The 26,711-nt window shown below is 32.5% G+C and overlaps 3 protein-coding genes and 1 pseudogene across 3 annotated transcripts; 2 read left to right on the top strand and 2 right to left on the bottom strand.

Moving 5' to 3' along the window:
- Positions 1-1,340: 1,340 nt before the first annotated feature.
- LOC133287911 (OPA3-like protein) lies at positions 1,341-6,155 on the bottom strand. Its single transcript, XM_061485613.1, has 4 exons — positions 5,961-6,155; positions 5,265-5,399; positions 3,357-3,443; positions 1,341-1,829 (listed from the first exon to the last, which is right to left on the bottom strand). The coding sequence occupies exons 1-4, from the start codon at positions 6,087-6,089 to the stop codon at positions 1,671-1,673; spliced, it is 510 nt and encodes a 169-aa protein (XP_061341597.1). The 5' UTR covers positions 6,090-6,155; the 3' UTR covers positions 1,341-1,670.
- A 5,254-nt stretch (positions 6,156-11,409) lies between these two features.
- LOC133287916 (trans-resveratrol di-O-methyltransferase-like) lies at positions 11,410-12,859 on the top strand. The gene is made up of 2 exons (XM_061485620.1): positions 11,410-12,189; positions 12,371-12,859. Exons 1-2 carry the CDS (start codon positions 11,410-11,412, stop codon positions 12,671-12,673), a joined length of 1,083 nt encoding a protein of 360 aa, XP_061341604.1. The 3' UTR covers positions 12,674-12,859.
- An 8,998-nt stretch (positions 12,860-21,857) lies between these two features.
- Positions 21,858-25,128, bottom strand: LOC133287863 (chaperone protein ClpB1-like; annotated as a pseudogene).
- Positions 25,129-25,526: 398 nt separating this feature from the next.
- LOC133287862 (uncharacterized) lies at positions 25,527-26,354 on the top strand. The gene is made up of 2 exons (XM_061485538.1): positions 25,527-25,694; positions 25,800-26,354. The coding sequence occupies exons 1-2, from the start codon at positions 25,527-25,529 to the stop codon at positions 26,352-26,354; spliced, it is 723 nt and encodes a 240-aa protein (XP_061341522.1).
- Positions 26,355-26,711: the final 357 nt, after the last annotated feature.

Genomic DNA, 26,711 nt, shown 5'->3' with positions numbered 1-26,711 from the left:
TGACATAATTTTATGAGTAACAGGAGATAACTTTATCTCTGTATAATTACTATTATTTATTTTAATTTTTGGAAAATTGACATGGACGTTAATTGAGGTTTAGTAGTTATTACTTATTAATTAACACTTGGAAAAATGAAAGTGTTTATGCGTCTTCAAGGTTGATTTTGTTCTAATTACTTCAAAAAACGAAGTGGGATAAACTTTAAATACATAGAGCTAGAGAAAGTGCGCCTGCATTAATGAAAATAACATAATCAATATTAACTGTTTGATTGACGAAAACAACGGCTAAAATTAAATATAAGATTTATTATTCTTATACGGGTCTAAATCTATATATATTACCATTTGTTTTACAAAATATTTTTGGCAACTCATTGTTGGTGACCCAATGAAACCACTGCTAAAAAACAGAGGAGAATTTGAAGAAATAATAGAATCCACACAAAATAAATCAAAGTAACAAGAAGACGACTCCTCCTTTTTTGCCAAATATAACAGAAAGAAAAATTGAATTTCCTCTGTTGGGTGAACAGGTGAAAGTTGATCAATGTAAGGAAGGAATAAAGTACACTTCCATTATCATCCAACAATAACATATTCCTGTTTGATGCTCCTCTTAATGGAAGAGCTTTATAGGAGACTGTTCAATGGATACAATACCTGCTTAGGATAAGCTGCATTCCATGGTTTATCATCCAGAGCATCCACATAATCCTCTATTTTCTCAAAAGGAAAACACATCATTGGGTTGTGGGGTGGATGGTTGTGCTCACAATATTCAGGATCAAAGGCGGTGGATACCTTGTCACCAAACTTGAGATATAATCACAAGTAACTTCAATTTTATATCCATGCAGTAAATGCTAAAATAGTTACCATCATTTTAAACACAAAATTGCCTTCCACATATACCCATGCCTAAATGAATAAGGACATGAGGTCCTCCATATTCTGTACTGCAGATAAATCCGAGCAATCACCAACTGCAAATTAATTCATGCTGAAAGAGAGAGAAAGTGAATACATGAATTTTATTTTATTTTTTAAAGAATAAAAGGTGGACTTGAGAAGGAAAATGTTATATTTGAACGATGCTTTTTCCACTCAACCGATGGCTGCACATCTTTGCCGCTATAAATTATAGTCTCTGCAACTTAGTTTGAGTAACACATTTTAGTTTATTTGGTTTGCTAAAAAATAAAGAATAGCACAGCAAACAGAAATTATATTCAGTTTGATTTTGGACAAAGAGAACTTAAGGAACAGCATAAGTCTCAAAAAAATTTGTTACTCGTTAAACCAAATTACAAAATATTGTCCACGTAACAAAAAAGAGAAAAGGACCAGTAACCCCTATCCCATTATGATCTCAACTTTATTGCACTCAAAACAATGTACACCACAAAGGATATTGTTATAAATTTTGCTTTATTCTATCCATAGATATTACAAAATTTTTAATCCTGCGAATCGGTCATGAATAAGCTAACTACACAAAAAATTGTAATGTCACTCACCCACTTGTGCTGCACAGTTGTGTTTGTGATGTCCGTCAATATCCATCCCACACAACCTAGGAATCTCTCATCAACGAGATATCCTTAATACAAATAGAGAAATTGATAGATGAAAAAATGTGGTGCATAATTATCCTCTTCATCAGGTCAAGCAGTTTTCCCTGTCTTTCCATTTTCTGTATTACCGAGTCCGAAATTTAGAATGCCAGTGAGTCCTCGTCCCCTGGCCAGTTGTTCCAGTTCTTGAAGTCTCTGCTTAAAAAGTTCTACCTCTTTTGCCAAGTCCTCATTTTTTTGCTTAACAGCCTAAAGAAGAATGAACAATGGTCGGAAAATGATGTAATATGAAACCTTGACTAAGAGATAACTTCTCTCACATTCTGTTGAGGTTTTATATTCTAGAAGGAGAAAGAGGACAAAGTGCCATGAATTATTAACAACCCACTTTTCCTTTAACAGTAATGCTTAGATAGCTAAAATAAAACCGCCTGGCCTTAAATCTTAACCCTCAAACATGCCAACCCAGACTTGTAACAGTATCAACTTCAACACAAAGCACATTAATACTGTCCTACCGCAGCTTTTTCACGAGAGGTCTAGCACTAGCCACTTATAGATTTCTGTTTTCATTCTCAAATTCAGCATGACTGTCAATTTAACCATCCCTAACAGAATTTTAAAATAAAATACATCACAAAGCATTATGCAACCTATGGGCAACAATAATGCAATTAGGAATTGATGGCACCAACTGGAAAATATAGGGATTGAATTTATCAAAGGCTGAAAACGTTAGTAATCCTGTATTCTGATATCTTCAAACATGAGGCCCTATGCATCATAACCTCTGTTCAGTCGTTCTAGAAATTACTTTTAATTCACGAAATGATAAGAGGCAAACAATTCCACTGCTTCTACCTAGGCCATACAAGTAAAGTTATAAATAGTTAAGTTTGAAATTGCAGAAGTTTGTTGTTTATTTATCTTCAGCATAAAGGAGTAATAATCCTTCAATAATAGCAGTATTACTAAACAAAATTAATCATCTATACAATTTGGTCAAGTTGTTCTAGTAAAAAAAATGTCTAGTACAAAAATATATATGACATTGTGTGTTTCCTTCAGTTTCAAATTTGTCAAGTTTTCTTTCTCCTTCAATTTTAGTTGTTTATTTCTTTCGGTCCTTGTTTTCAAAATCATGAACATATTGAGAACCAAGATTAAGCAAAGAACTATAATATTACAGAATGAAAAGGTATTTGTATAACATCAGAAAATAAGCAGTAGATGATATATGTAATTAGCAAGTATCATACGAATGCAGGTAATTTTAAATTCGGATAAAATCTATAAAAAAAAGAAAATTGAAAAAGAAAAATATTAAGGAGAAAAAATATTTAAAATAATGAGGGAGATATTCATAATTAATTTAGGTAGAATCCAAAAAGTATAGATTAAAAAAAGTTTAAATTAAAAATAAGACATGCATAATTAATTTAAAAGAAATTGAACTTTAATTTTTTTATAAAAAAAGTCAAGAAGGACATTTTTCATTTTTTAAGGGGGAGTAAATTAAGTTACCATGAAGAGTGTACTTCAATTTAATAAGGGCGGATATGTTTGGCATGGTACTTAGGATGCAAGATAAGATAATTAAAATTAAGGGGAAATAATATATAAACTAAATAATAGAGCAATTTTGAAAACAAGGACAGAAAAATAAAAAGAAATAAAAATTGAATGAGAAAGAAAGCTTGACAAATCAGGAATAAAGGAAACACATGATCTCAGATATATGTATACCAGAATACTAGATGATAATTTTGAAATTACCTCCAGCTCTTGCTTTCGTAGCTCCTCCTTTCTTGCTTCAGATCTAGCACTTCTTTGTACCTCAAAGATTAAGAGAACTCCCGCCACCTATGAAAATAGCACATTGGCACAGAAGCAAACAATTATTAAGGACAAGGCATGTGGGTATGCACACAAATTATTTTGGTACAAACATGTAAAAATGATTATATTCTCATGTCCTGTGTCTGAGGGTTAATAAATTCCCAACAGGGTCTCTTTTTATGTTTTCGGGGGTGGTTGGGGGTGGGAGGTGGCGGTACTTAAACTAGCTAGTACCAAGTCCCAACTCCCAAGGGTTTTCTATCCTTAAAAAGCTTTATCTTTCCTTTAATGAAAATACTGTTCTCATAAAGGTAAATTCTCCAAAAATGTTATTTAAACTAAGACGGAAACCCTTGGCTTCAAAGATCACAACTCAAAAGCAATTCTTTTGGGCCTTATATCGTAAGCATTTTGTTATCTCACTTTGTAAAAAATTATTCACTCAATTTACTATAAAGAAATATTTGAGCTATCAATTTCCCGTTTCTATACATTTTTTTTTCTTCTTCTTCCTCTGTCTTTGCCGTCTTCTCTTTGAATACTTCCTACAACCCTTCTGGACACACACTATGTTTGGCAAGATAACTGTAATTTTCTGCCATTCTTTAGCATTAGTTCATCTACTTATATACAGACTTTCTAAAACATTTATGCTAATATTTAATACACAGAACTCAATCTGATCCAACAACTGACTATAAAGTACCACTTAATTGAAACTTGACTACATGTGTCAATTATTAGGATAGCTTTCTGCACAGCATGATTGGGTGTTTTAATCAACTCGAAGTCACCCAAACCTAGTAAGATCATAGTACCTACTGTCAAACTTGAGAGTTTAGATCAACTGGAGGAGCCCCACTAAAGTCAACTTGTAAACTTGTATGAGTTTATGTGCTTTAAAAATACTATTAAAAGAACATATTAGTAACCAAACATAATTAAATAGCACATTCATAATTAATATTGAACATGCCAACTTTATAACAAAGCCAATGAAAGAAATAAAGTGAAAACGTAGCCTGATACTTGACCCAACAATTTATATTATACTTGGTGCCGTACTTAAAATTGTTTCGTATTGAAAAAACAGAAAAAAATAGTAATGAAAACATAAATAAGATTCATGAACTCAATACATATGCAATACAGAGGCAACTCAACTCCAATCCAATCACAAACAAAATTGACAAAAAACTGTGTTTTCAGGGAGAAACCATGTGTAAATTCATGCTCATAAACATGCCAGTAGAGTCGAGAGTTACCAATTTTCTCAAAGTTATCTTAAAATTGAATGAGTTGTTTGCATATGAGTTAACTTGTTTTTGTTTCCTGCGATCATAAACTCATAAGAGTTTAAGAGTTAACTCGAGTTAAACAACCATGGTACCTACTCAAACACTTCTAGGAAATAAAAGCTGACACTTTAGTACTAAAGCTTATTGCCCAAGTTTCAAAATTTCAATAATTACTGACAAGGTTTATACCTCAAAACTCAAAAGCACAGACAGGGAAAACAGCAAACCTTTTCCATTCGATGTAATTTTAGCTTAAACAAGATTGTGAGAATTTCAAATTTCACGGTGATTACGCTTGACATTTGGAATTAGCCAGACACAGATTTGTTAACTGAGTCCCATTTCATATAATAACTTTTATATATTGCATTCAATTCTTAGCAAAATTCTATATCACCATGCAGCATACAGTAGATTCCACCACTAAAGTTAACTGCTGTAAGTGAACTGTAATAATTTCCCACATGAAATCCATGTCTTCAATAATAATAACCCATAAGTAAAAGTAAAACAGCTTTAGCAAATTGCACATCTAAATCCATATTACCGAGAAGACAAAGAGTTCTCCAATAAGGTCTACAGCAGCTTGAACTGCTTTTTCCTCATTCAAAGGGCGAATCTCAACATCCGTTGCATGGCCATAGATGCGCCTTTGCATCTTTGTTGTGACTTGATGATTAAACTGTTTCCAAAAAAAAATTTAAAAAAGAAAAAGAATATTAGAGTTTCTCATATCTTCACATCCAAAGTCAAAGTCCAAACTGCATAAGAACAGACAGCTAGTACTTAAAATGATTGATCTCTAAACCTAAATCAAAAAGAAGATAACAGAATGTACCATTTAAAACAGAATTTGCCATAGGGAATGCAGAAGCATAATGCTTAATACAAGCCAGTAAGGCATCATCAAGGACTAAGATGCTATGTAATAAACCATTGAAGCAAAAATTAAACCGCTCTGTGGTGATCAAGTTTTTAATAACAATACAAGATTCATAAATCATTTCCGTATTAAAACAGAAAAAACCCTAAAACAAAAAACAAAAAACATACAGACATTTCATGTGTTATTCATGAATTCTTTAATTCTTTTACTTCCTTCCTTCTTAAATATCAATATATTTGATAAATGGAATGTAATGGAACACAAATCCAAGTCAATGAATGAAAATCAGTTTGAACCCTTAGAAGCAAATGAAGGTGATAGATAGCAATGAGTGAGAAGGTAGTAATAGGTACCTACCTGAGCCATATTAATGATGAGTTGGCGGAACCTGGGGTGAATAGCAGCTTGCTGCTTCAACCTACTCGCAACTGGTTTGCTGAGGGTTTTCACCAACAGCGTCCCAAGCTTTAAAAGCGGCAGCACCATGCTTTTGCCTAACTGTTATCTAATCAGATCAAATGCTCAATGCTTCCTTAACCAACACCAAATGGCTTTCTTGATGAAGAAGAAGAAGAAGAAGAAGAAGTTGTTGAAGTCGTTGAGAGAACAAATTCAATACGAATCCTTAATGGAGATTTAGATTAAAATTAAAATTAAAAATAAAATAAAAATAAAATAAACATTGCAATTTTTTTATTTTATTTTTTAAATTAAAATATTCAACTTCAAGCAGCGATTGGCTCCTCGTAGTGTTTGGTTCAGGTTTTATTTTTGGATCCCCGTCTATCTTATATTAACATTTTATGTTGTCAATGTTTGGTAGAAGGAAAACAAAAACTTGCCCACCAAAATGTTTTTCCCATCCATTGTAAATTGCATACAAAAAGGGGAGATGTTTCTATGTTGAAGTTTACCATTTGAGAGGTAGTATTTCAAGAAAATTAGGGAAATGAAAAGAGGTGAACCAAAAATCTTACATATTTACCCTCTTGTGATTAGTTTAGTCATTTCCACCCATTTAAGTACAAGGGTTAATTTAGTCCTTTCAACTAATTTTTTCATTATTATTTTACTTTCAATCAAACAAAGACTCACATAATTTAATTTAATTTTTCTAGTAAAATTTTATCCAACCAAACAATTTTTTTTTAACTTTTCTACCAAATTCACTTTCGAACCATTTCAGTATTAATTATATTTTCTTTAGTATTCAAAAATAATTTCCTCGTGCCCTTGTTACCTTGCGTTGGCTTTTGCGTGGTTTCGGTTTCCCGTCTGTTTGGACGGCTGCAGACATACAATGGAGCAGGGCTTAGGAAAAACGCTACTTACGCATTCAGCAAGTCATGCTATGTTTACATTTAATTGAAACTATAATGTCTAGTAATTTTTACTTATTAAATAATTTAATCATCAATAATTCTTATTTATTCACTTAAAAAAATCCTATTTTGAAAACCCTTATAATAACAAAATTCTAACTAACGATCTAATTGGGTAATGTATTTAAATGCATTTCCAATAAAATTTAAATTACTTTAATATGGGAAAATTGTATAAAATAATTGATGTCGAAAGCGCATAAAAAATAGTGGGCCTAAAATAAAAAGTTAGGATTTTTACAAAAAAATGACCCTCTGATTCTCAATTTTCATTAACAAAATAATAAAATTCAACTCTTACGATAAGGATTATAAGCAACTTTTATAGACAATTACAATTGATCCAAAATTTAAAATCTAAAATCCTAAAAATAAGGAAAACTCCTAAAATAAATATAAAAGTGATTAACTTTTAAAAATAAATAAATAATTAAAATTAAATCATTCAAAACACGTCTCAAATCTTATATCTGAAATCTTGTCAAATGTGTATCTTTCCAAACAAATCATAACCATATATGGTGCTTCATCTGGGGTTGAATTTGATCTTAATTTGTTATATTTCAAATTACATGTGCAATGGATTAACTGTAAGTGCATCAGTATCCCATGTTATAAAAAGATTCATCCTCAATTTTTTTCCATCTTCATTGTTATCAATCTCTATAGATAAAACTCAATTGATAATTCTTTCTTTATTACATTTTTATATTCTCCATCAGATTTATCATAAACTGTATTATTATCATAAAATGAATTTTTATCGTAAGATTGATAATCATTATAAATCGAATAAATATTAAGGGGTGTATTGGATTAGAATTTTTTTTAAAAAAAAAATTGAGCTAAAAAATCTTATAGATTTTAAAAGACTATTTAAAATTGGAGAGACTTTAAAGACTTTTTTAAAAAACTTTTTTTACAATCAAGATTTCATAAGATTGGATTTTAAAGGATTTTAATAGAATTTATAAGATTTGAAAGGACAATATAGATTTATAAGATTTTAAAAAATCATATGAATTTTTAACATTCAAAATTGCAGGAGTCAATAAAAAAGAAAAATGTTATATTTACAACCTATTTTTGTTTACAACATTTTACAACTATATCTTAACTGTTGATTTCTGTCAATCAATGGTTATCATTCATTGCAAATTAAATATTAATTAATGAGTTTGATTTGCGAAAATAATAACCGTTTATTAACGAAAATCAACGGTTAAGATATGGTTATAAAAAGTTGTAAACAAAAATAGGTTATAAGCATAATCTTCCCATAAAAAATAACAAAGAAATGCAATGAAATTAATAAAAAAAAAGTAAAACTTAATATAATTTTATCAATCAGTAAAACATAATATAAATTTCAACAAACATTCAAAATTACTAAACAACAGTTTTTCAAATATCTAATGGGTTGAAAATTATCTTCTTCATTTACTATCAGAGCTATGCATATATGATTATAAGACCCAATTTTTTTTAATTCTAAAAGTAATTTTAAATTTGCATATAGAACCTAAAGTTCATGATAAAATTTCGTTTGAAATTTTTTGTAATTGATCTTGAAAATCTTGGGGTTTTTGTTTTACGTAATGAGAGTTTTCTAACCATATATGATATGCATATTTTCATTGAATATTTTAAGAAAATTTCGAATCTGAAATTTTTGGTTTAATTACATGAAAGTTTAGAAAAAAAATCAAATTTTTTTCAATCGATACATTGAAACCTTGAATTGCTTTGGGGCTTTTGAGAAACAAGCTTTTAGTTATCTATTGACACAAAAATTGTTTGAAATTATTTCCTATGGTGAAGGAGTTTCGTTCAAGTAATGTATTGTTACAAAATATAGGGTTCATATTATGAAAGTTTCAATTTTCCTTTAAATTGACATTGTTTCATTAATAAAATGAAAATTGGTTTGAGTGTTTTAGTTTTCCTGTTATTTTTTCACTGTTTCGTGACCCATAGCTTGAAAAATCACTTTTTAAACTTCCAAAAAATTTCAAAAATGGCTCAAAAATATGTTATTTTCTAGATAGATTATATTAAAATCTCGTTGGTTTGTTGTTTCTGGGTTATTTTGTGATGGAAATCGCTCAAAAATATACTCTTTTTTTTTTTTTTAGTTCTGACGAAGCTCCCGTGGCGGAACCCAATTTCGAGCAGTCAACCTACCAAAAGAAGAAGAAAACACTACAATAGAAGAATCTCAAGAAATCCTAGGAGTTAGGGTGAGATTGTGAGAGAGACATCCTATTTATATTTTTCACTAAAAAGTTTCACGAAATCAACACAATAGAAAATCTATTAAAATCGTCGGATTTTTGAATACCATGAGATTGTGATTCCATTGTTTAAAATCCTGATTGAATACTAATGGATTTAGACGGATTCTAAAATAATTCTTTAAAATCCTAATCGAATTCCACGTGACTTTTTTTCAATCCATTAAAATCATTTGAAATCTCAATCCAATACATCCCCTAAGTTGGGATAATTATCCGGTACTAAATGATGGATAATTATCGTATAACTATTAAGTTGGGCCACAATTTTGATTGACTCTGGATTTCTTGCATCAAAAGTTAGGCCACGCGCAATGGGCCAACCGTAAGTGCATCAATAATTAATTATTATCTCTAAACTCATATCACTTCAAGTAGTGAAGCTTTATTTGATGAAAATAAAAATAGTATTAATTCATTTCTATATATTTATTCATTATTATTTTTTAACTAAAATTGAATATACATATGTCATGTAATATTGGAGCGAGAGAAAGAGGTTAGAACCCAATGGATGCAGCTCAGTTGGTAATTTGGCGCTGAGTTAGTGGGGTTCGACATGTGTTCGATTCCTGCTGAATGCATTCTTGGGGAGGGGGCTGAACCTTTAGCCATCACTGCTCCCCCGCACTCCGGATTAATCTCATAGCCGGCTCAAAGAGTCGAAGCTCGTGGGGATATCGGAGGGAGCCAACTCGCCTCAAAGAAGTAATTAGGATTGGTAACTCCAAAAAAGAGGTTAGAGGATAACTGTCCCCTTAATTTTATATAAGCCTTTAGATTTGAGAATTATTTTTAATTTTTTTTAGTCATATAATTAGTTTTTGTCCCCCTTCTCAAAATTTATAGAAGCCTTTAGTTGTAATCGTCTTTATTATTTTATTTTATTTTTTGGATCATGTAGTTAGATAATTCTAATTTTAAAAAAGAATATACATTATAATTTGGTTTTCTTTTACAAAATTTTCTGACTGCACAACTCATGGTGGTTAAAAGATAATATATTTGAGGCTGAAATAAATTAATATATCTTGAATGACTTTTCAATTATGATAATTAAATGATATGATTTAAATTACATTTTTATTATAAATAAAGTCAATAGTTTGTCTCCATGTTAAAAAAAAAACCCTTCCGCTTTAAGTTACATCAAGTTTATAGCCTCTTAATAAAACAAAATAGTCTAACGTAATCAGTGGTAATCTGATTTTTACTTTAAGCAAAGACCTAAAATTCCCATGCCTTCGTCATTCCCATTAACTAAACGCACACCCACGGTTTTGTTCAATTCATAAATGGCGGAACAAATAAAATAGAAGTGCTGTTGTTCACTAAAGATTTCATGCCAGTAGTAGAACTTGAAATAGTTGAGTTTTTTTCTTCTTCAAACCTAGTAATTTGCAATCTAATGACCGCACAAAATCGTGTCTTTTTTTTTTTGTTGGTGAATAAAAATTTGTCGTCTTCTATTGCTATCTTGGAAGTGGTGCTATTAAAATAGTTTTTAGAAACATAAAAAACTAGGTGATTGGATTTATTTAAATTTAATTGAGTTGAAAAAAAAAATCAAAATATAATATTCAAACAATACGGAGATAAGATGTTTAAACTAAACCAAAATCAAGTTGACTACGTAATCAAATTCATATTTACTTTGATTGGTTCGACTTTTCGAGTGATGTGATTAAATGATCCCAGACTTTGTTTTTATTTTTGTATGTTTATTATGAAGGAAATATTGTCTCATCTATTTTTTTATACGTCGAGTAAGATAAACACATTCCCCTTACTAAAATGAAATGTATTCAATGATAGAACATCAGTTTTGAAAAGTATAGAAGAAAAACGATGCCGGTCAACTATACAAGACACGTGAAAGCATCACCTCAGAATTAAGGATAAGAGATATTTAAAGAGACTAGCATTCATGGTCAATATGGTAGTTGTTGCTTGTTGGAGGACAACACCATAAGGGTCCTTGTACGAATGCTGGTAGAGTCCAAAAAAAAATAGATATTTAAAGAGCAATAGTAATAGTACTAACCACTATCTCCGATCTTAGATTTCAGTTGCGGTTTGTTTGTCATAAAAAGCAAGATAATTGATCAGAAGCATAGGGTAATGCAAAAAATGGATATCAACCAAGGGCATGGAGCTGAAGAGTTGTTTCAGGCTCAGTCCCATTTGTATAGATATACCTACAGTTTCATTGGTTCAATGTGCCTCAAAAGTGCAGTTCATTTGGGAATACCTGACATAATCCACAACCATGGCCAACCCATTACTATCCCTGAATTGGTCTTGGCACTTCACATCGACCCTTCCAAATCTGGTTATGTATATAGGCTTATGCGCTTGCTGGTGCATGCTGGCTTCTTTGCTACAACCAAGGTTGCAAAAGATGATGATGATGAGAAGGAAGAAGTGGGGTATGATCTCACACCTTCCTCAAGGCTTCTCCTCAAAGACAGTGTCCCAACCTTGTCTCCTTTTGTAAGGGCAATGTTTCATCCGTCTCTAGTTCACTCATCAGAGTTCTTGGGAGAGTGGTTTCACACAAATGAGCTCACACCCTTTCACACTGCATATGGCACCAGTTTTTGGGACTATTTAAGCCAAAACCAAGACTTTAACATGCTCTTCAATGAAGCCATGGTTAGTGATTCCGGGATGATGAATTTGGTAATCAAAGATTGCAAATCTGTTTTTGAGGGATTGAACTCATTGGTTGATGTGGGTGGTGGTACAGGAGCAGTAGCTAGGATGGTTTCTGAGTCATTTCCTAATTTTCATTGCACAGTGTTAGAGCTTCCACATGTGGTTGAAAATTTGCCAGATAGCAGCAATTTGAAGTTTGTTGGAGGTGACATGTTTCAGTCTATTCCTTCAGCAGATGCCATTCTTCTTAAGGTATTCAAATTGTTCATCTTTGCAAAACTTTTTGTTGCATTAAGGTTTAGTTGGATTTAAAGCTTTATTAATTTGCATACAGAATAGCTAGGATAGTTTGTTTGTATACTTTGCTAGTTGTGATTTCTGAAACTTCAGGTAATAAGGTTGACTGAAAATTGATGAATATGCATCTTGGCAGTTAGTCTTGCATGCTTATAGTGATGAGGACTGCATTAAGGTACTAAAGAAGTGCAGAGAAGCTATTTCAAGCAAAGACAAAGAAGGAAAAGTAATTATCATAGACATAGTGATCAGGGAGAAGAATGATGAGCACGAATTAAAAGAAGCAAAACTCTTTTTTGATGTGTTAATGATGGTTGTGGTCAATGGAAGAGAAAGAGAAGAAAAAGAATGGGAGAAGCTCTTCTTGGAAGCTGGATTCAGTCACTACAAGATCACACCCATCTTTGGGATGAGGTCACTTATTGAAGTTTATCCTTGAATTACTCTAAAAAAATAACCTCTGTTCTCAGGAGCAGATGCAGTGATTTATGCTTTGCTTGTCTGTTGCTTCCCATCAAAGGATAAGAACATTTTGTATCCTAGTTTCTGTTTGATCTTTATGCAAAAACCTTATTCACGATTGTTACATTTCTTTATTTTGTACTATGTGTTTGGAAGATTTATGATGTAATAAAGTCGGGATGTTTACTTGTAATTGATATTAATACTGTTGATTGAGGAAATAAATACAGATTGTCTTTTGTCTTCTCGTTTATTTTAGAGTTTGTTGATTCAGATCGTTACAATATGGTAACAAAGCTCTTTTCATGGGGAGCTCTGAATGGTCTTGTAAGAAAAACATTCCTTATTATTCAATCGTGTAATTAATTTTTTAAATAAAAAACAAGAATATTCACATATTTTTTATAAAGGATAATAATTAAGTAATAACATTTTTTTAAATAGTCTCTATTTATTTGATTGAGCCTAATTTTTTTATGACTCAAAAGTGCGGAGATTTTTATCACTTACCGTATGTTGCATCGTTTATTAATCGATTTTTTTTTAGTTTCATCAATCTACTCTTTACACATAACTCGCTTCCCAAATATTTAACCCTTAGCTTAAATATAATAATTTTAAAGTTTTATAATTCTCATTCAATATGAGAATTGAAATCTTCATACATACTCTTCGATTTCTGTGTTGACGTCAATCTCCACATAACTTTTTTTAACATATGAATCCCATATATTTTCTGTTTTTACGACATAAGATTTTAATTCTCATGTAACTCGAGAATTATAAAACCCATAATTTTATGACCCAAACCTTTGCCATGGTCGGATAACAATTTAAACAAGCCCACCAACTCATCTTGTTACAACCTAGCATTCGTTGGCATATTCACAAATGACATGCATACTTTCTAACAAAATATTTATCTTTTTAATTAGAATCTTATGATTTCCCCAAAAAAATTATAAAACGTGATCTAGAACTATTCTTTATGGATTTGATATTGTAAACTAGTATATCTCTGAAAATAACCTCAATCTTTTATTCTTTCCTTTTGCGAATAGTATAATCTTGTATTCATGGAGAAGATCATTTGCTTTCATACATCTCAAAGAATTGGTACTTCAATTCATTATAAACTATGGCCCTTTCCTTCGTAAGTTAAAGCCCCTCTTGACATCTGAAACTGGTCTCCCTGATACCTATGAGAATGCAATTGCCTTGAATTATAGTCTCAAGATAATGAAGTATCATCACCAAAAAAACTGAGCAAATAAACATGGGTATTGGCCCAAAAAACTAAAGGAGCAAGTCAAGAGCAAAAAAGAGGGCTCGAAGACCAAGTTGTTGGGATATTTAAGTGTGATAAATCTCACATTGGTTGGTAATAGGCTAAGTGAAGAGTATATAAGTGAAAGGATCCATGAACCTAATGCCTTAAAATTTTGGGTTGAGATATGGTGTCAGACTCACCTGATGTACTTAAAGTAACTTAACTAATTGGTGGTGATCCCCCGTCATCAACTTCACCTTGACCCACCTGACACAAGTGACCAAAAGTCACCTCCCTTCATGACTGCTATTTCCACACTACTCACTAGGATAATAGAACTAGCTCGGGTGCTTATGAGATAGGTTGCATGAACCAAGATCAAATCCAGGTACTCTTTATTGAACACCATATTCTCACACTCTTCCTTTCTAGGAGCCCCCAATTGAGGGGTATGGTGGAGGATTGGGTTTTTATCAAAGCATATTCAGTTTGTAAACTTTGGTCAAATAAATTTAGGTGGAATCCATGTTCATCTTTCACATTGTCATTTAATTTACTTGAAGGACCATTGACCTTTCGTAACTTGGCAACCAATTGCACAACTTGCTATACTTTCCCACGCTATTTTATTCAGAACCATTGGAATTATTAATTAGGACAGCTAAAACACTAACCAAAAGAAGAGAAAATGGACCAAAAAAAAATGCTTTGCGAGGAAGAAACAAGTTTTGTATTGTAAAGTTGTTCGAATCCGATTGGGATAAACCGTTGATATCTTAAGGAGTGCCTGCTTAATGAAGGCAACATGTAATATATAATTAAATATATTAATACAAGTTAAGTATAATATTTTATTTTATATTTGAATATTAATTTCATTAATTCTTAGAAATAGACAATAATATTTTTAACGATTTTTAATTCCAACGTAAACAACTTTTTTTACTCAAATAAATAATGAAATGATGAATTCATTTAAAAATATATAAAATAACTCTCAAAGATAGCTAAGTTGACAATTGAGCTCCCAAAGTTTGCTCGAGTCAAGTGTTCAAATTCTGTCTCAAGCAAATTTTTAGAAAATTGTGGACCACCCGCTCTTCCAAAGAGGGGTAACCTTCAGGGACGTACTCCGATGAGAAGGTGATCAGAGGATGTTGAATGGGAATACCTCCAAGTTATATATCAAAAAAAAAAATCTGAATATCACTTAATCTAATATAAAATAATAAAATATACAACTGATCACCTCTTGCCCTAAGACAAACTGGTTTATGAATGGTTGAATCGCTAATTACTTATTAAATTTTCAACGAAATACAACAGAATATACAATAAATAATTTTATCAAGCTTTCCCCAAAAAACTCCATTATTCATATCAATTTAGGGAAAGCACTTTTAGTACAATGGGATTACTGACTATTGAGTGCAACAAGAGAGTTTACGCTATGTAAGTTTTTTTTTTTTTTCTTTTCTTTCCACGACAATAAAAACTGATGTGGCACACTTCCATTGATCCATTTTATCTACTAGGGGAGTACTATGAATTTTTTTCAATTTAGGATTGTAACATTGCGGGGGCTTACGAAGGTGGGGAGTGATCGTCGGTGCGAAAGGGCATGGACAAGGAGCGACTCCTGACAGATTTCCAGCGACGGGGTACATAAATGAATCGAATCAACACCCGAAAGAGAGAGATTCCAGAGACTATGCTGGTATGGGACGGTACAGTTGGGAATAACTTATAAGAATTAATTGGTACTACCTATACTAACGAGATGCATCTACTTTTCGGTAGCTCGGAACGGAAGAACTCCATAGTTAAGCGTGTTTGACTTGGGACAATTCTGAAATGAGTGACCTCATGAAAAAAAATTTGAGAAGTGTGTGCGAACGAGGACAAAGCACGCTGAAAGATCTCGTGTTAGTATGTGGAGACCGTCGTTGATCCTTGTAAGTTGTCAGACATCTTGCTAAATTAATTCTGGAGTAACTCAATCTACTATTTTAATGGGTTCAAATGAGTTGGTCCACAAGTTACAACTCAACGGTTCTATTTACTTCTTTGTTTCTAAATATTTATTATATTTTTAAAAGATATATGAAGTTGCTTTTAAAAGCCTTGTATTATTTTCTTAGATGCGTAAAACTTTTTTTTTTTTTTAATACTCTTACTCTATCCACAACTATGTATTTTCCTTTTGTTGATGAAATTAATACTTCATCCTATTTTGACTATTCCTGTATAACAAACAATAACTTTGTGCACAAGCAACTCCCAAACCATGGGCTACATCACTCAAACTAAAATTATTGTTTTTGTAGCCATAGCCCAACGAGAAAAGAAACAGTTATAACTACAAGCCCATTACACTCCCACATCTCACCAAGGGACTTTTTATATATTTTTATATGATATTTTCAACTTTAGAGCATATATCAACCCATCTATCGTTTTAGATCGTATCAATTAGAATTTCAATTCATTTGATAACTTTATTGGTCAATGAAATCGTAGGATTATATGATTTGTTCAAAAAAATCTCCATATTTGACATACATCCTCATTCCTCATACTAACTTGGCACTGTACTCAAGTAGTGATAAACGGGCAGACACAGATTAAGGGAAGATTGGGTCATTTTTAATGTTTCGTGCCCCGTCCAGTCATATGGCAACAAGTGACTTTTTTCCTCGAGTTATTCCATGCCTTGTAACTAATGGTTTAGGCCCACATTAATGATAACGTTTTATTTTTGTCACAATCAGCAATATAGCAAAATAGGAGGAGTAGAGATGTGAAAAGAACATCCCTGTACCCAGAAAGAAAAACAAAAGCGGGGAATATAATAAGTATTGATGATTAAATCTATGTTAGTTAGTATTGTCACAGTAGAGTTATTAGAACAGTTGTTGCTACATTTAATGTACATAGCTTTAAGCATAAATTAGAATATCCAAAATGGAGACAGTGAATTGTGCGTCAAAAACAGGTAGTATAATTGTAACAATCGGGATTAAGGTTTTTGCATAAAGATCAAACAGAAACTAGGATACAAAATGTTATTATCCTTTATGATGGGAAGCAACAGAAAAGCAATGCATAAATCACTGTATCTGCTCCTGGGAACGGAGATGATTTTTTAGAGTAATTCAAGTATAAACTTGAATAAGTGACCTCATACCAAAGATGGGTGTGATCTTGTAGTGTGACTGAATCCAGCTTCCAAGAAGAGCTTCTCCCATTCTTTTTCTTCTCTTTCTTTTCCATTGACCAGAACCATCATTAACACATCAAAAAAGATTTTTGCTTCTGTTAATTCGTGCTTATCATTCTTCTCCCTGATCACTATGTTTATGATAATTACTTTTCCTTTGCTTGAAATAGCTTCTCTGCGCTTCTTTAGTACCTTAATGCAGTCATTCACTACTAGAAAAGTCAATTTTTTTTATGGAATTTTTTTGTCGAAAATAAATTTTTCGACGGATTTTTCGACAGAATTCAAGTCGTCGAATTTTTCTTCGTGGCTAAATTCCGTCAAAAATTCATAAATATAATTTTATTTTTATTTATTTTATATAATAATTTTCGCGACGGAAATCTAATTCCGTCAAAAATTCATAAATTTATTTTCTTTTTTATTTATTTTATATAATAATTTCGACGAAATTAATTCCGTCGAAAATTTCCGTCAAAAATTTGGACTTTTTTAATAGTGCTTATCACTATAAGCATGCAAGACTAACTGCCAGATGCATATTCATCATTTTTTAGTCAACCTTATTACCTGAATTTTCAGAAATCACAACTAGCAAAGTGTACCCATTTTGTGGCAATTATATGTTAAATTCTGATCTTCTGCATAACCACGGGAAATGATAAGTTCGAATTTGTAAATTGGTGCTTATCATGTTACTAGTTATTTTTTTTCTCTCGCACTCAAAGAATCCTTTATTACTTTTGATAGAATTAATGTTTTGATTGTGGTGTATGTATCTTATCCAAATTTGGTCAGAAATTAGCTTATGTAAACATCATATTTTGTCCTACTTATTCACCATTTTTTTTTCCTTGTCCCGTAAAAAAAAAATAAACAAAAATTGAGAAGTGAATTAAAAAAAATAGAGGAGAAAATGACAATTCATAAGTCAGATATGTCTATGGCCAAGCAGCCTTGAAGCATCAAAAATTTACTAAAAAATGGATTCATATCAAATAAGGAAGAAATAAAGGTATTTGAGAAAAAAGCAAGAAAAAGGGCATATGTATTTGAACTCTGCCCAAGAAAAGTAAATAGATAGCAAGATAAAAGATGGTGGAGATTGCATCGTACAAAAAAATCAAAAAAACAAATGGGACATTTTCAGCTAAATATTATATGGCTTATTTGGTCACCCTCTCTTTGCAAGGATACAAATTCTGCCTGCGCATACTGAACAAAAGTAATCAGAGGGTTAGTTAAAAATAGCTATGGAAAAGAGGAGGGAAGAGTTGTAGCTTTAGAAAAAATTTCTAAGCATGAAAGAGGAAGGTGCATGGATCAAGAAGGCTTAAAAAAAAAGCAAACATGAAAGGGACCATTATGGGAAGAGAGAAAAAGGCTTAAATCCCAAGCTATAACACTTGCGGCACTGTTCCCCTTTCAAGTTTCTAAAAGGAAAGTTTTCCTTTATCTATCAACCCAAACGAAACATGGTAGTGGGCCTGTCCAAAGTTGATATGCAGATTCAATTCTCAACTTATTTTGTTTTGATCACAAGTCATAGGGCACGTTATTCTAGTCTAGGTTCCGAATATTATATAATTGTTTGTTACAATACTTTTACATAACACTTGCTGAATATATTTTTGTCTTTTTCTGATTGTATGATTCTCACTTTAGCAACTTATCATGGATTTGTTTATTTGAATATTATACCTTGTATTATTTTTTCCTTTTTTTGAATTCACCGATCCCAGCTATTAGAATATGGCATGATATTAGCTTGGAAATATTAAATGCATAGGTGTAAGTTTGGAAATATTAGCTTTGAATTCACCCATCCCAGCTATTAGAATATTCAATGTGAAACCTTTACCTTATTGAAAAAACTCATAGGTGTAAGTTTTTTTTATTATTAAATGCATTTTCTTTTAAAAAATTTAAACCCTGTCTAGCTATAAAGTTTTATATATTTTTTAACAAAAAACTATAGTTTTTGAAATTTTAAAATTAAAACATAATAAAATGTATGCAATGTGTTTTTAATGTATGCAAAAAATAATATAACCAATAAATTAAATATTAAAATATGTTGCATATATTAAAAACATGTTACAACCACCAAGTATATGTGGATTAACTAGTAAGATATTATTTCAACTTAATCTGTGGTGATGCAGCTGTATTCACTTTGGTAGGAAAATCTTTACATGGGATATCCCAAAAACAATCAGTTGCCACTTTTTTTGGAATAAAATAGATATACATATAACAATTACATACTGTTTGTTATAATTTCAAATATTCCCTTTAGCAATAATTATATTATTTTGTTGCATTCCAGATTTATTATAATTTCAAGTCTCAATATATAAAAAGACACGTATGTCGAAGGTAAATTGGGTTAGGACTTTATTGTAGAGTAAATTTGGTGACCATGCCATTGGGTTAGTATACAAAAGAAGGTACGCCGAAGTAAATTCATAATCTATGCTTTATGTAATATTAGTGTGAAATTTCTTGTGAAATCTGTTATACCAGAAAATAAATACAAGATTCATAATCTATGCTTTAGTGTAATATTAGTGATCCAACACCTCCCGAGGGAGGATGAACATGGAAATTATTCTGTCAGAAAGGAATAATATGAAGAGGTAACTGCTAGAAAACTCACATTCTCCTCTATGATCTCTAACAGCAAAAGCTTCAGTCTTTCCCTCACGAATACGAATCCCATGACAATATACAGAAGCCACTTTAACACCAAGCCAGAATTTTCTGCTTCTTATCCAGCTATAATTGTCGGTGAAAGTAAGATCACCTAAGGTTCCCACCCCTTCCTTTGGAAGAACCTGCAAATCTCCAGTTAGAAGTAGCTTTTTCCCTCACGCCCCCAAAAACAACCCTTGCTCTCCAAAATGCACATCATCATATAAAAGTCATTTCATTATGCAGATTTGATCCCCTAAAGTGAAACTGCATATTAAACTGTATCTGCCATGACCATGTTCTCATAATCCTAGACTGCATATTGTATATGTTCTCAATATGCAGATATCATCATATACAATACGCCAACTCAACCCAAAACTTAAGATGTTTGGTGAAGATCACATTAATGATTTTATATTATATTTCTCTAACACGTCTCCTTACGAAAATGTCCTAAAGATACGGTTTTGTTATCATATAAAAATTCAGACATTCACTTAGGCACCCTACATATGCCACCTAAATCATAAAGACATAACATAAACTAAGAAAACGAATAATAGTATTCATGTGCCTTTCCAGCCACTGTAAGTTAAAGATATAAAACACAGGCATCCACCAAAATAACAATGTTACAAACATATAAATTACAGGAAGACCTTTTGTGGAAGAGCTGGAGGTGGTCGCAGTGGAACCTCTAACTCCAACGGTGGCCCAAGTGGTTTCTCTTTAGGTTTCATCTCAAAATGTTCTTCCTCTGACTCATACTGATAATCTTCATCAGCAGGTACATCCTCTGCTCTCGGGCTTTTTCCATGACTCCCTTCCTCTTCCACAAGAGATCTCTAAGGCAGGAAATTAGTTCAGCTCTGCGTCTCTTATTTCACTTCTTTGCTTCTTCTTTTTCATTTTTAATTTTTTTTTCTCCCCCCGCCCACTTTTCATGACACTTAACCCAAAAATATAAAAAAATTGATAAAGATATTTTTTGTCAACAAAACTTGAAAAACAGGAAAGTTCCAAGTTAATTTTAGATGGAAGTTTCTCTAATTTAAAGTTAATTTTATCATAATATTCGTCTCATTTTTCCCAGTTTGATTTAAATTAATACAGGAAACAAGGTATGCGTCATTTTCATAAATAAATAAAAATTCCTTCTGCCCCGGGCATAAAGAATACATACTTTGTGGAAGACATTTTCTTTTTGTGAATATTAAAACAATAATCTTACCTAAAAACTTCAAGCTATTAAATAACATTAATAATTTTATACATTGTTTCTCTTACACACTCATTTCACGAGGGATATTCATTCTTCAATCACACCCATTTCACGAGCGCTTTTTCTATATACATCACTTGCAAAAAATTTCCAAAAAGGAAAAAACGGGAGTCGTGCAGTATCACAAAAAAATCCACATTTCACATAGCAGACAAAAAGGAAAAAAACTTGAAACTTGAGCCACTCTGGGCATCAAATGTAATTACAGTTATTATAAAATTCACTCTTCCATATCTTCGTCGTCAATTTCCTCAATCTTCATCTTCTAGATAGATAGGGTGTCAATATAGGTTATGACACATGGGTCGACCCGCGACACGACCCGAAAATTCGTGTTCGAGTTGACCCGTAAAAAAATTTGTGTCGTGTTCGTGTTAAAAAAAATGACACGTGAAAAATTTGTGTCATGTTCGTGTTGAGATATTCGTGTTCGTGTCGACCCATATTTTTTTTTAATTTTATTTTTTTATTACTATTTTTTATTATTATTTTAATTTTGAACCACTTTTTTTAAAAAAAAATTGTCAATTACTGTTTTGACCCTTATTTTGCGTGTTATTCGTGTCGTATCGTTTCAACCCGCAAAAAAATTGTGTCGTGTCAGAGTTAAAGATTTTGACACGAATAAAAATTCGTGTCGTGTTAGTGTTGATGTATTTGTGTCGTGTCAACCCGTCTTGACACCCCTACTTCTAGACAGCCCGTGCAGCATCAGTTTTGGGTCCACTGGGAATCTGAATCAAAATATCTCACTTCTGCACATTTGCATGATTAACAATCCCTCCATTCTTTTCTACACGGTAGACCAATTCGTTCCCATCGGGCCCAGCATCTATGTACATTGTTGAATTCTCATCAATTTCCTCGCTTACAAGCATTCTATAGAGTTCTGTCACCACCTTCCTCTCAAGCCATCTCCTAATTGGTCTAGCACCATACACCTTCAAGCAACAAAAGGTTATTAAGTACAAGCCATTAACATATTACTGCATCATGTACCAAACCAACATGTTATAATGATACCTACCGGATCATGGCTCTCAGCAAGTATATAGTCTAGTGCTGCATCTGTCACTACCATGGCAATCCCTCTCTCAGCAAGAGGACTAGCAACATCCTTCATTTGCAACCCTACAACCTTCCTCAATTGCTCATGTGAAAGAGGATCAAATACCACAATTTCATCAAGTCGATTCAACAATTTTGACCTAAAATGACTTCTTACCTGTTTAAGTAAATTATATACAAATATATATTATTAGTCTGAACAGCCACATAAGCATTTATCATAGTATATTAATATAAGCCTTGAAAAGATACCTCCCGCATTACGCTATCCCGAGCAACTTGCATGGTACATTCTCCGGAAAGTCCACTTAGGAGGTGTTTAGCTCCGAGGTTTGAGGTCATAATAATGACACTGTTTCTAAAGTCCACAGTACGGCCTTGTCCGTCAGTTAATATTCCATCATCTAAAACTTGGAGAAGAGTATTCAACACAAATGTATGTGCTTTTTCCACTTTATCAAAAAGTACCACATTATAAGGCCTTCGCCTTACAGCTTCAGTTAACTGACCACCTTCCCCATGTCCAACATACCTGAAAATTTTAATACACGGAGTGAGATATAATGCTTACAACCAAAATAAATAACAATCAGCACAAGTTCACTTGCAATCCACTTACCCTCGAGGTGCTCCAATCAATCGTGAAACAGAGTGCTGCTCCATGTATTCGGACATGTCAATTTCTCACCAACAGATTTTCATCGTCAAAGAGTTGTTCAGCAAGAGCCTTAGCAAGCTCAGTTTTACCAACACCAGTTGGACCCAAAAGCAGGAATGAACCAGTTGGTTGTTGAGGTCTACCTAGACCGGCTCTTGATCTCAATACAGCGTTAGCAACAGCATTAACTGCTTGGTCTTGTCCTACAACTCTGTTGTGCAATCTGTCACCAAGTCCAATCAACCATTCCTTTTCATTCTGGCCAAGCCTCGTCACTGGTATACCAGTCCAGCGGCTCACAACCTCAGCTATTTGTTCTGGTCCAACAGTTTCTGTTATCATGTTCTCCTCAATGTTCCCTTCAAGCTCATGTATTGCAGTATCCACCTTTGGAATTTCTATATATCGAAAATATGCTGCTCCGGCTACATTGAGTCGTACTACAGCCTCAATTACGTAGTACGTACTACAGCCTCAATATCCCAATGGTGAGCGCTTCCCATGGGTGTCTTCTAGAAGGTTCTAGATGTGGACTTTAAGAGATTGAACCCAACTGGTGAGCCTAAGGTGTGGATTCAGATCAATTTCCAACCACGTCTAAACGAAAAAAAATCCCCTTCTCATACTAAACAAGTAAATAAATAACACAAAATATATTCACAGATAACAATTAAAACAAATTGAAGCAAACTTAATTGAAGCAGTCTTAGCTATTATAACTTCACATATCAAAACTAATATTTATATGTTATTCAAAAAAATAACATTGCAAATAAATCTAATAATTCTAAAGTTCTGGCATGGCTAATTGATATGCCTCCCACATAGATATGATTTTAAGCCAAAAAAAGAAAGAATCTTGATTAATCTTGAATAAAAAGGGCTATAATTACTATTAAATTGATAAATCATAATCAGATATCTTGTCACTGATTTTTTATATTTTTGCAGGAAAAAGGACAAGAAAGAAGCTCAATTGAGTAGCACAAAGAATTACAAGATTTGATCACCGCGCTACTAGCGCGGCACTGGCGCTATCAGCGCCAGCTATTTCTGCCAATCGCGCTATCAGCGCGAGATTCACGCTAGTAGTGCGAAGCTACTGCCTCCAGACAACACTTCCACGCTATCAGCGCCAACCTGGCGCTAGTAGCGTGTGAATTCTTTCTACTTCTTAAATTGTTTTTATAATTAATTTAGTTTATTTAGCTTTATTCTACCTGTGTTAATTCTTCCATACTCTTTTTAGAATTGATCACTCTTTGAGGGTTAGAGCTCACAATTGACATATTGGAGTTTTAATCTGGACAAGGGTAGAATAACAATCCGTGCATGACCTAGACATAGGCGTACATAGATTGCAGACTTTTACATTCAATTGTTTAATGCTTAACTCAAGAGGAATCCTAGGACACTAGGATTCTAATTGAGTTAAAGGGTTGAAATCACTAAGACATTAGGGTTCAACTATTTAATAGGAAAATAATGAATTGTTTGAGTAAATAAATTGTCGGAGGTGAAGTGCATCATGACTACATCTTCTTTTACAATTTTTATCACTCATATTTTCTTGAGGTTCTTGACATTCTTGAATGCTTTTGAATATTATTGTTTTTAAATTTTTGTTTTAAATTACGATCAACAAATATTTTCACAATCAAATTGAATTTCTTTCTTTTCCAATTTAAAGGGAATAGTTAAAAATTAGTCATTGGTGCATTAATCCTCGTGGGACGATATCTTACTTATCATTTTATTACTTGAAATGAACGGTATACTTGCCGATTTCGCAACACTAACCTTTATTATTATTTTTTATTTTTTTATTTTTTTGTATCTCCAACAACTATTCATATTATTGTTCGATATTGTGTTGACTATTTAAATTATTTTCACATTTTGGTTGAATTGATTTTTGACATGATATCAAAGTCTTCGTTTCGTGAATTCGTACCGTCTCATTTAATTAATAAATAATTAAATCTTGTGGAATTTCATAACACAAGTAGGTGGGTCTATATATTATTCACCCTTCAATCTTAACGGGCTTTAGGTTAAATTGGTTCTTTACAATTTCATTATTTATTTAAGTAAAAAAAAGTTATTTATGTTGGAATTAAAAATGGTTCAAAAAATTATTGCCTAAGAATTAATGCAACTAATATTCAAATATAAAATAAAATATTATACTCAACTTGTAATAATATATTTAATTATATATTACATATTGCCTCCATTATGCAGGCACTCCTTCAGCATATCAACGGTTTATCCCATTAGGATTCGAACAACTTCGAATACAAAACTTGTTTCTTCGTCTCAAAGCATCTTTTTTTGGTCCCCTTTTTAAAGCCACTTTCTCTTCTTTTGGTTAGTATTTTAGCTGTACTAATCCAATAATTCCAATGGTTCGGAATAAAATAGCGTGGGAAAGTATATCAAGTTGTGCAATTGGTTGCCAAGTTACGAAAGGTCAATGGTCCTTCAAGTAAATTGAATGACAATGTGAAAGATGAACATGGATTCCACCTAAGTTTATTTGACCAAAGTTTATAAACTGAATATGCTTTGATAAAAACCCAATCCTCCACTATACCCCTCAATTGGGACTCCAAGAAAGGAAGAGTTTGAGAATATGGGGTTCCGTAAAGAGTACCTGGATTTGATCTTGGTTCCTAGCGGGTTGCTGATCATGTTTACTTATCACCTTTTTCTCCTTTACAGATATATCAATTTGCCTCACAAAACAGTCATGGGATTTGAGAACAACGACAAAAGGGCTTGGGCTAGAAATATTATGGCGGCAAGTAATCCTTGATCCTTCTCCTTTTGTTTGATTTGATTGAAAAGTGAAAAACCCTTTAAATTAGTTATTTATTATATTTATTTTTTTCTTGGTAATGAACAGGTTGAAAAAAAGGAACTTGGCCCAACTATAACTGTTCTTCAAAACAACACACAAGCTTCTACAGCCTTAGCCGCTGTCTCTTTGACTCTTTGTTCTCTTATTGGAGCTTGGATTGCCAGTAGTTCCAATGCTTTCTTCCAAAGTCAATTAATCTATGGTGACACAAGGGCAACCACCATTTCCATCAAGTACATTTGCTTATTAATTTGCTTCCTACTTGCTTTCGCATGCTTTGTTCAAGCATGCAGGCACTTTGTTCATGCAACCTATCTCATAAGCACCCCAAAAATCCCAGGCACCCCAGATAGTTCTATCCCAGTGAGGAGTGTCGAAATAGCAGTCATAAGGGGAGGTGATTTTTGGTCACTTGGTCTTCGAGCCCTCTTTTTTGCTCTTGACTTGCTCCTTTGGTTTTTTGGGCCAATACCTATGTTTATGTGCTCAGTTTTTTTGGTGATGATCCTTCATTACCTTGACTATAATTCAAGGCCAATGCATCCTCATAGGTCTCACGGAGACCAGTTTCAGATGTCAAAGGGAAGCTTTGACGTATGAAGGAAAGGGCCATGGTTTATAATGAATTGTAGTTCCAATTCTTTGAGATGTATGAAAGCAATTTATCTTTATCGATGAATACAAGATTATACTATTGGCAAAAGGAAAGAATAAAAGATTTGAGGTTATGCTCAGAGTTGTACTAGTTTACAATATCAAATCCATAAAGAATAGTTCGTTTTAAAAAAATTTGGTGAAGTCATAAGATTCTAATTCAAAAGATATATTTTAAATCATGAAGTATACATGTCATTTGTGAATGTGCCAACGCATGCCAGGTTGTAACAAAATGTTATTACTAGATAAAAAATTGTTTTTAACTTTAAAAAATTAATTATACGGTTGAATAAGAAGGAA

Source organism: Gastrolobium bilobum, unplaced genomic scaffold, assembly GCF_033153095.1.
Source record: "Gastrolobium bilobum isolate Gb01-03AN ecotype WA unplaced genomic scaffold, APGP_CSIRO_Gbil_v1 utg12072, whole genome shotgun sequence".
NCBI lineage: Eukaryota > Viridiplantae > Streptophyta > Magnoliopsida > Fabales > Fabaceae > Gastrolobium > Gastrolobium bilobum.
This window is presented reverse-complemented; position numbering and strand designations above follow the sequence as displayed.

Coding starts and splice junctions, on each gene's coding strand:
- LOC133287911 (XM_061485613.1), bottom strand. CDS start 6,089: ATGGTGCTGCCGCTTTTAAAGCTTGGGACGCTGTTGGTGAAAACCCTC. Junction 3,444..5,264: donor GAGAACTCTTTGTCTTCTCG/GTAATATGGATT, acceptor CTATTTTCATAG/GTGGCGGGAGTTCTCTTAAT. Junction 1,830..3,356: donor TACGAAAGCAAGAGCTGGAG/GTAATTTCAAAA, acceptor ATTCTTCTTTAG/GCTGTTAAGCAAAAAAATGA.
- LOC133287916 (XM_061485620.1), top strand. CDS start 11,410: ATGGATATCAACCAAGGGCATGGAGCTGAAGAGTTGTTTCAGGCTCAG. Junction 12,190..12,370: donor CAGATGCCATTCTTCTTAAG/GTATTCAAATTG, acceptor GCATCTTGGCAG/TTAGTCTTGCATGCTTATAG.
- LOC133287862 (XM_061485538.1), top strand. CDS start 25,527: ATGGGGTTCCGTAAAGAGTACCTGGATTTGATCTTGGTTCCTAGCGGG. Junction 25,695..25,799: donor GGGCTAGAAATATTATGGCG/GCAAGTAATCCT, acceptor GGTAATGAACAG/GTTGAAAAAAAGGAACTTGG.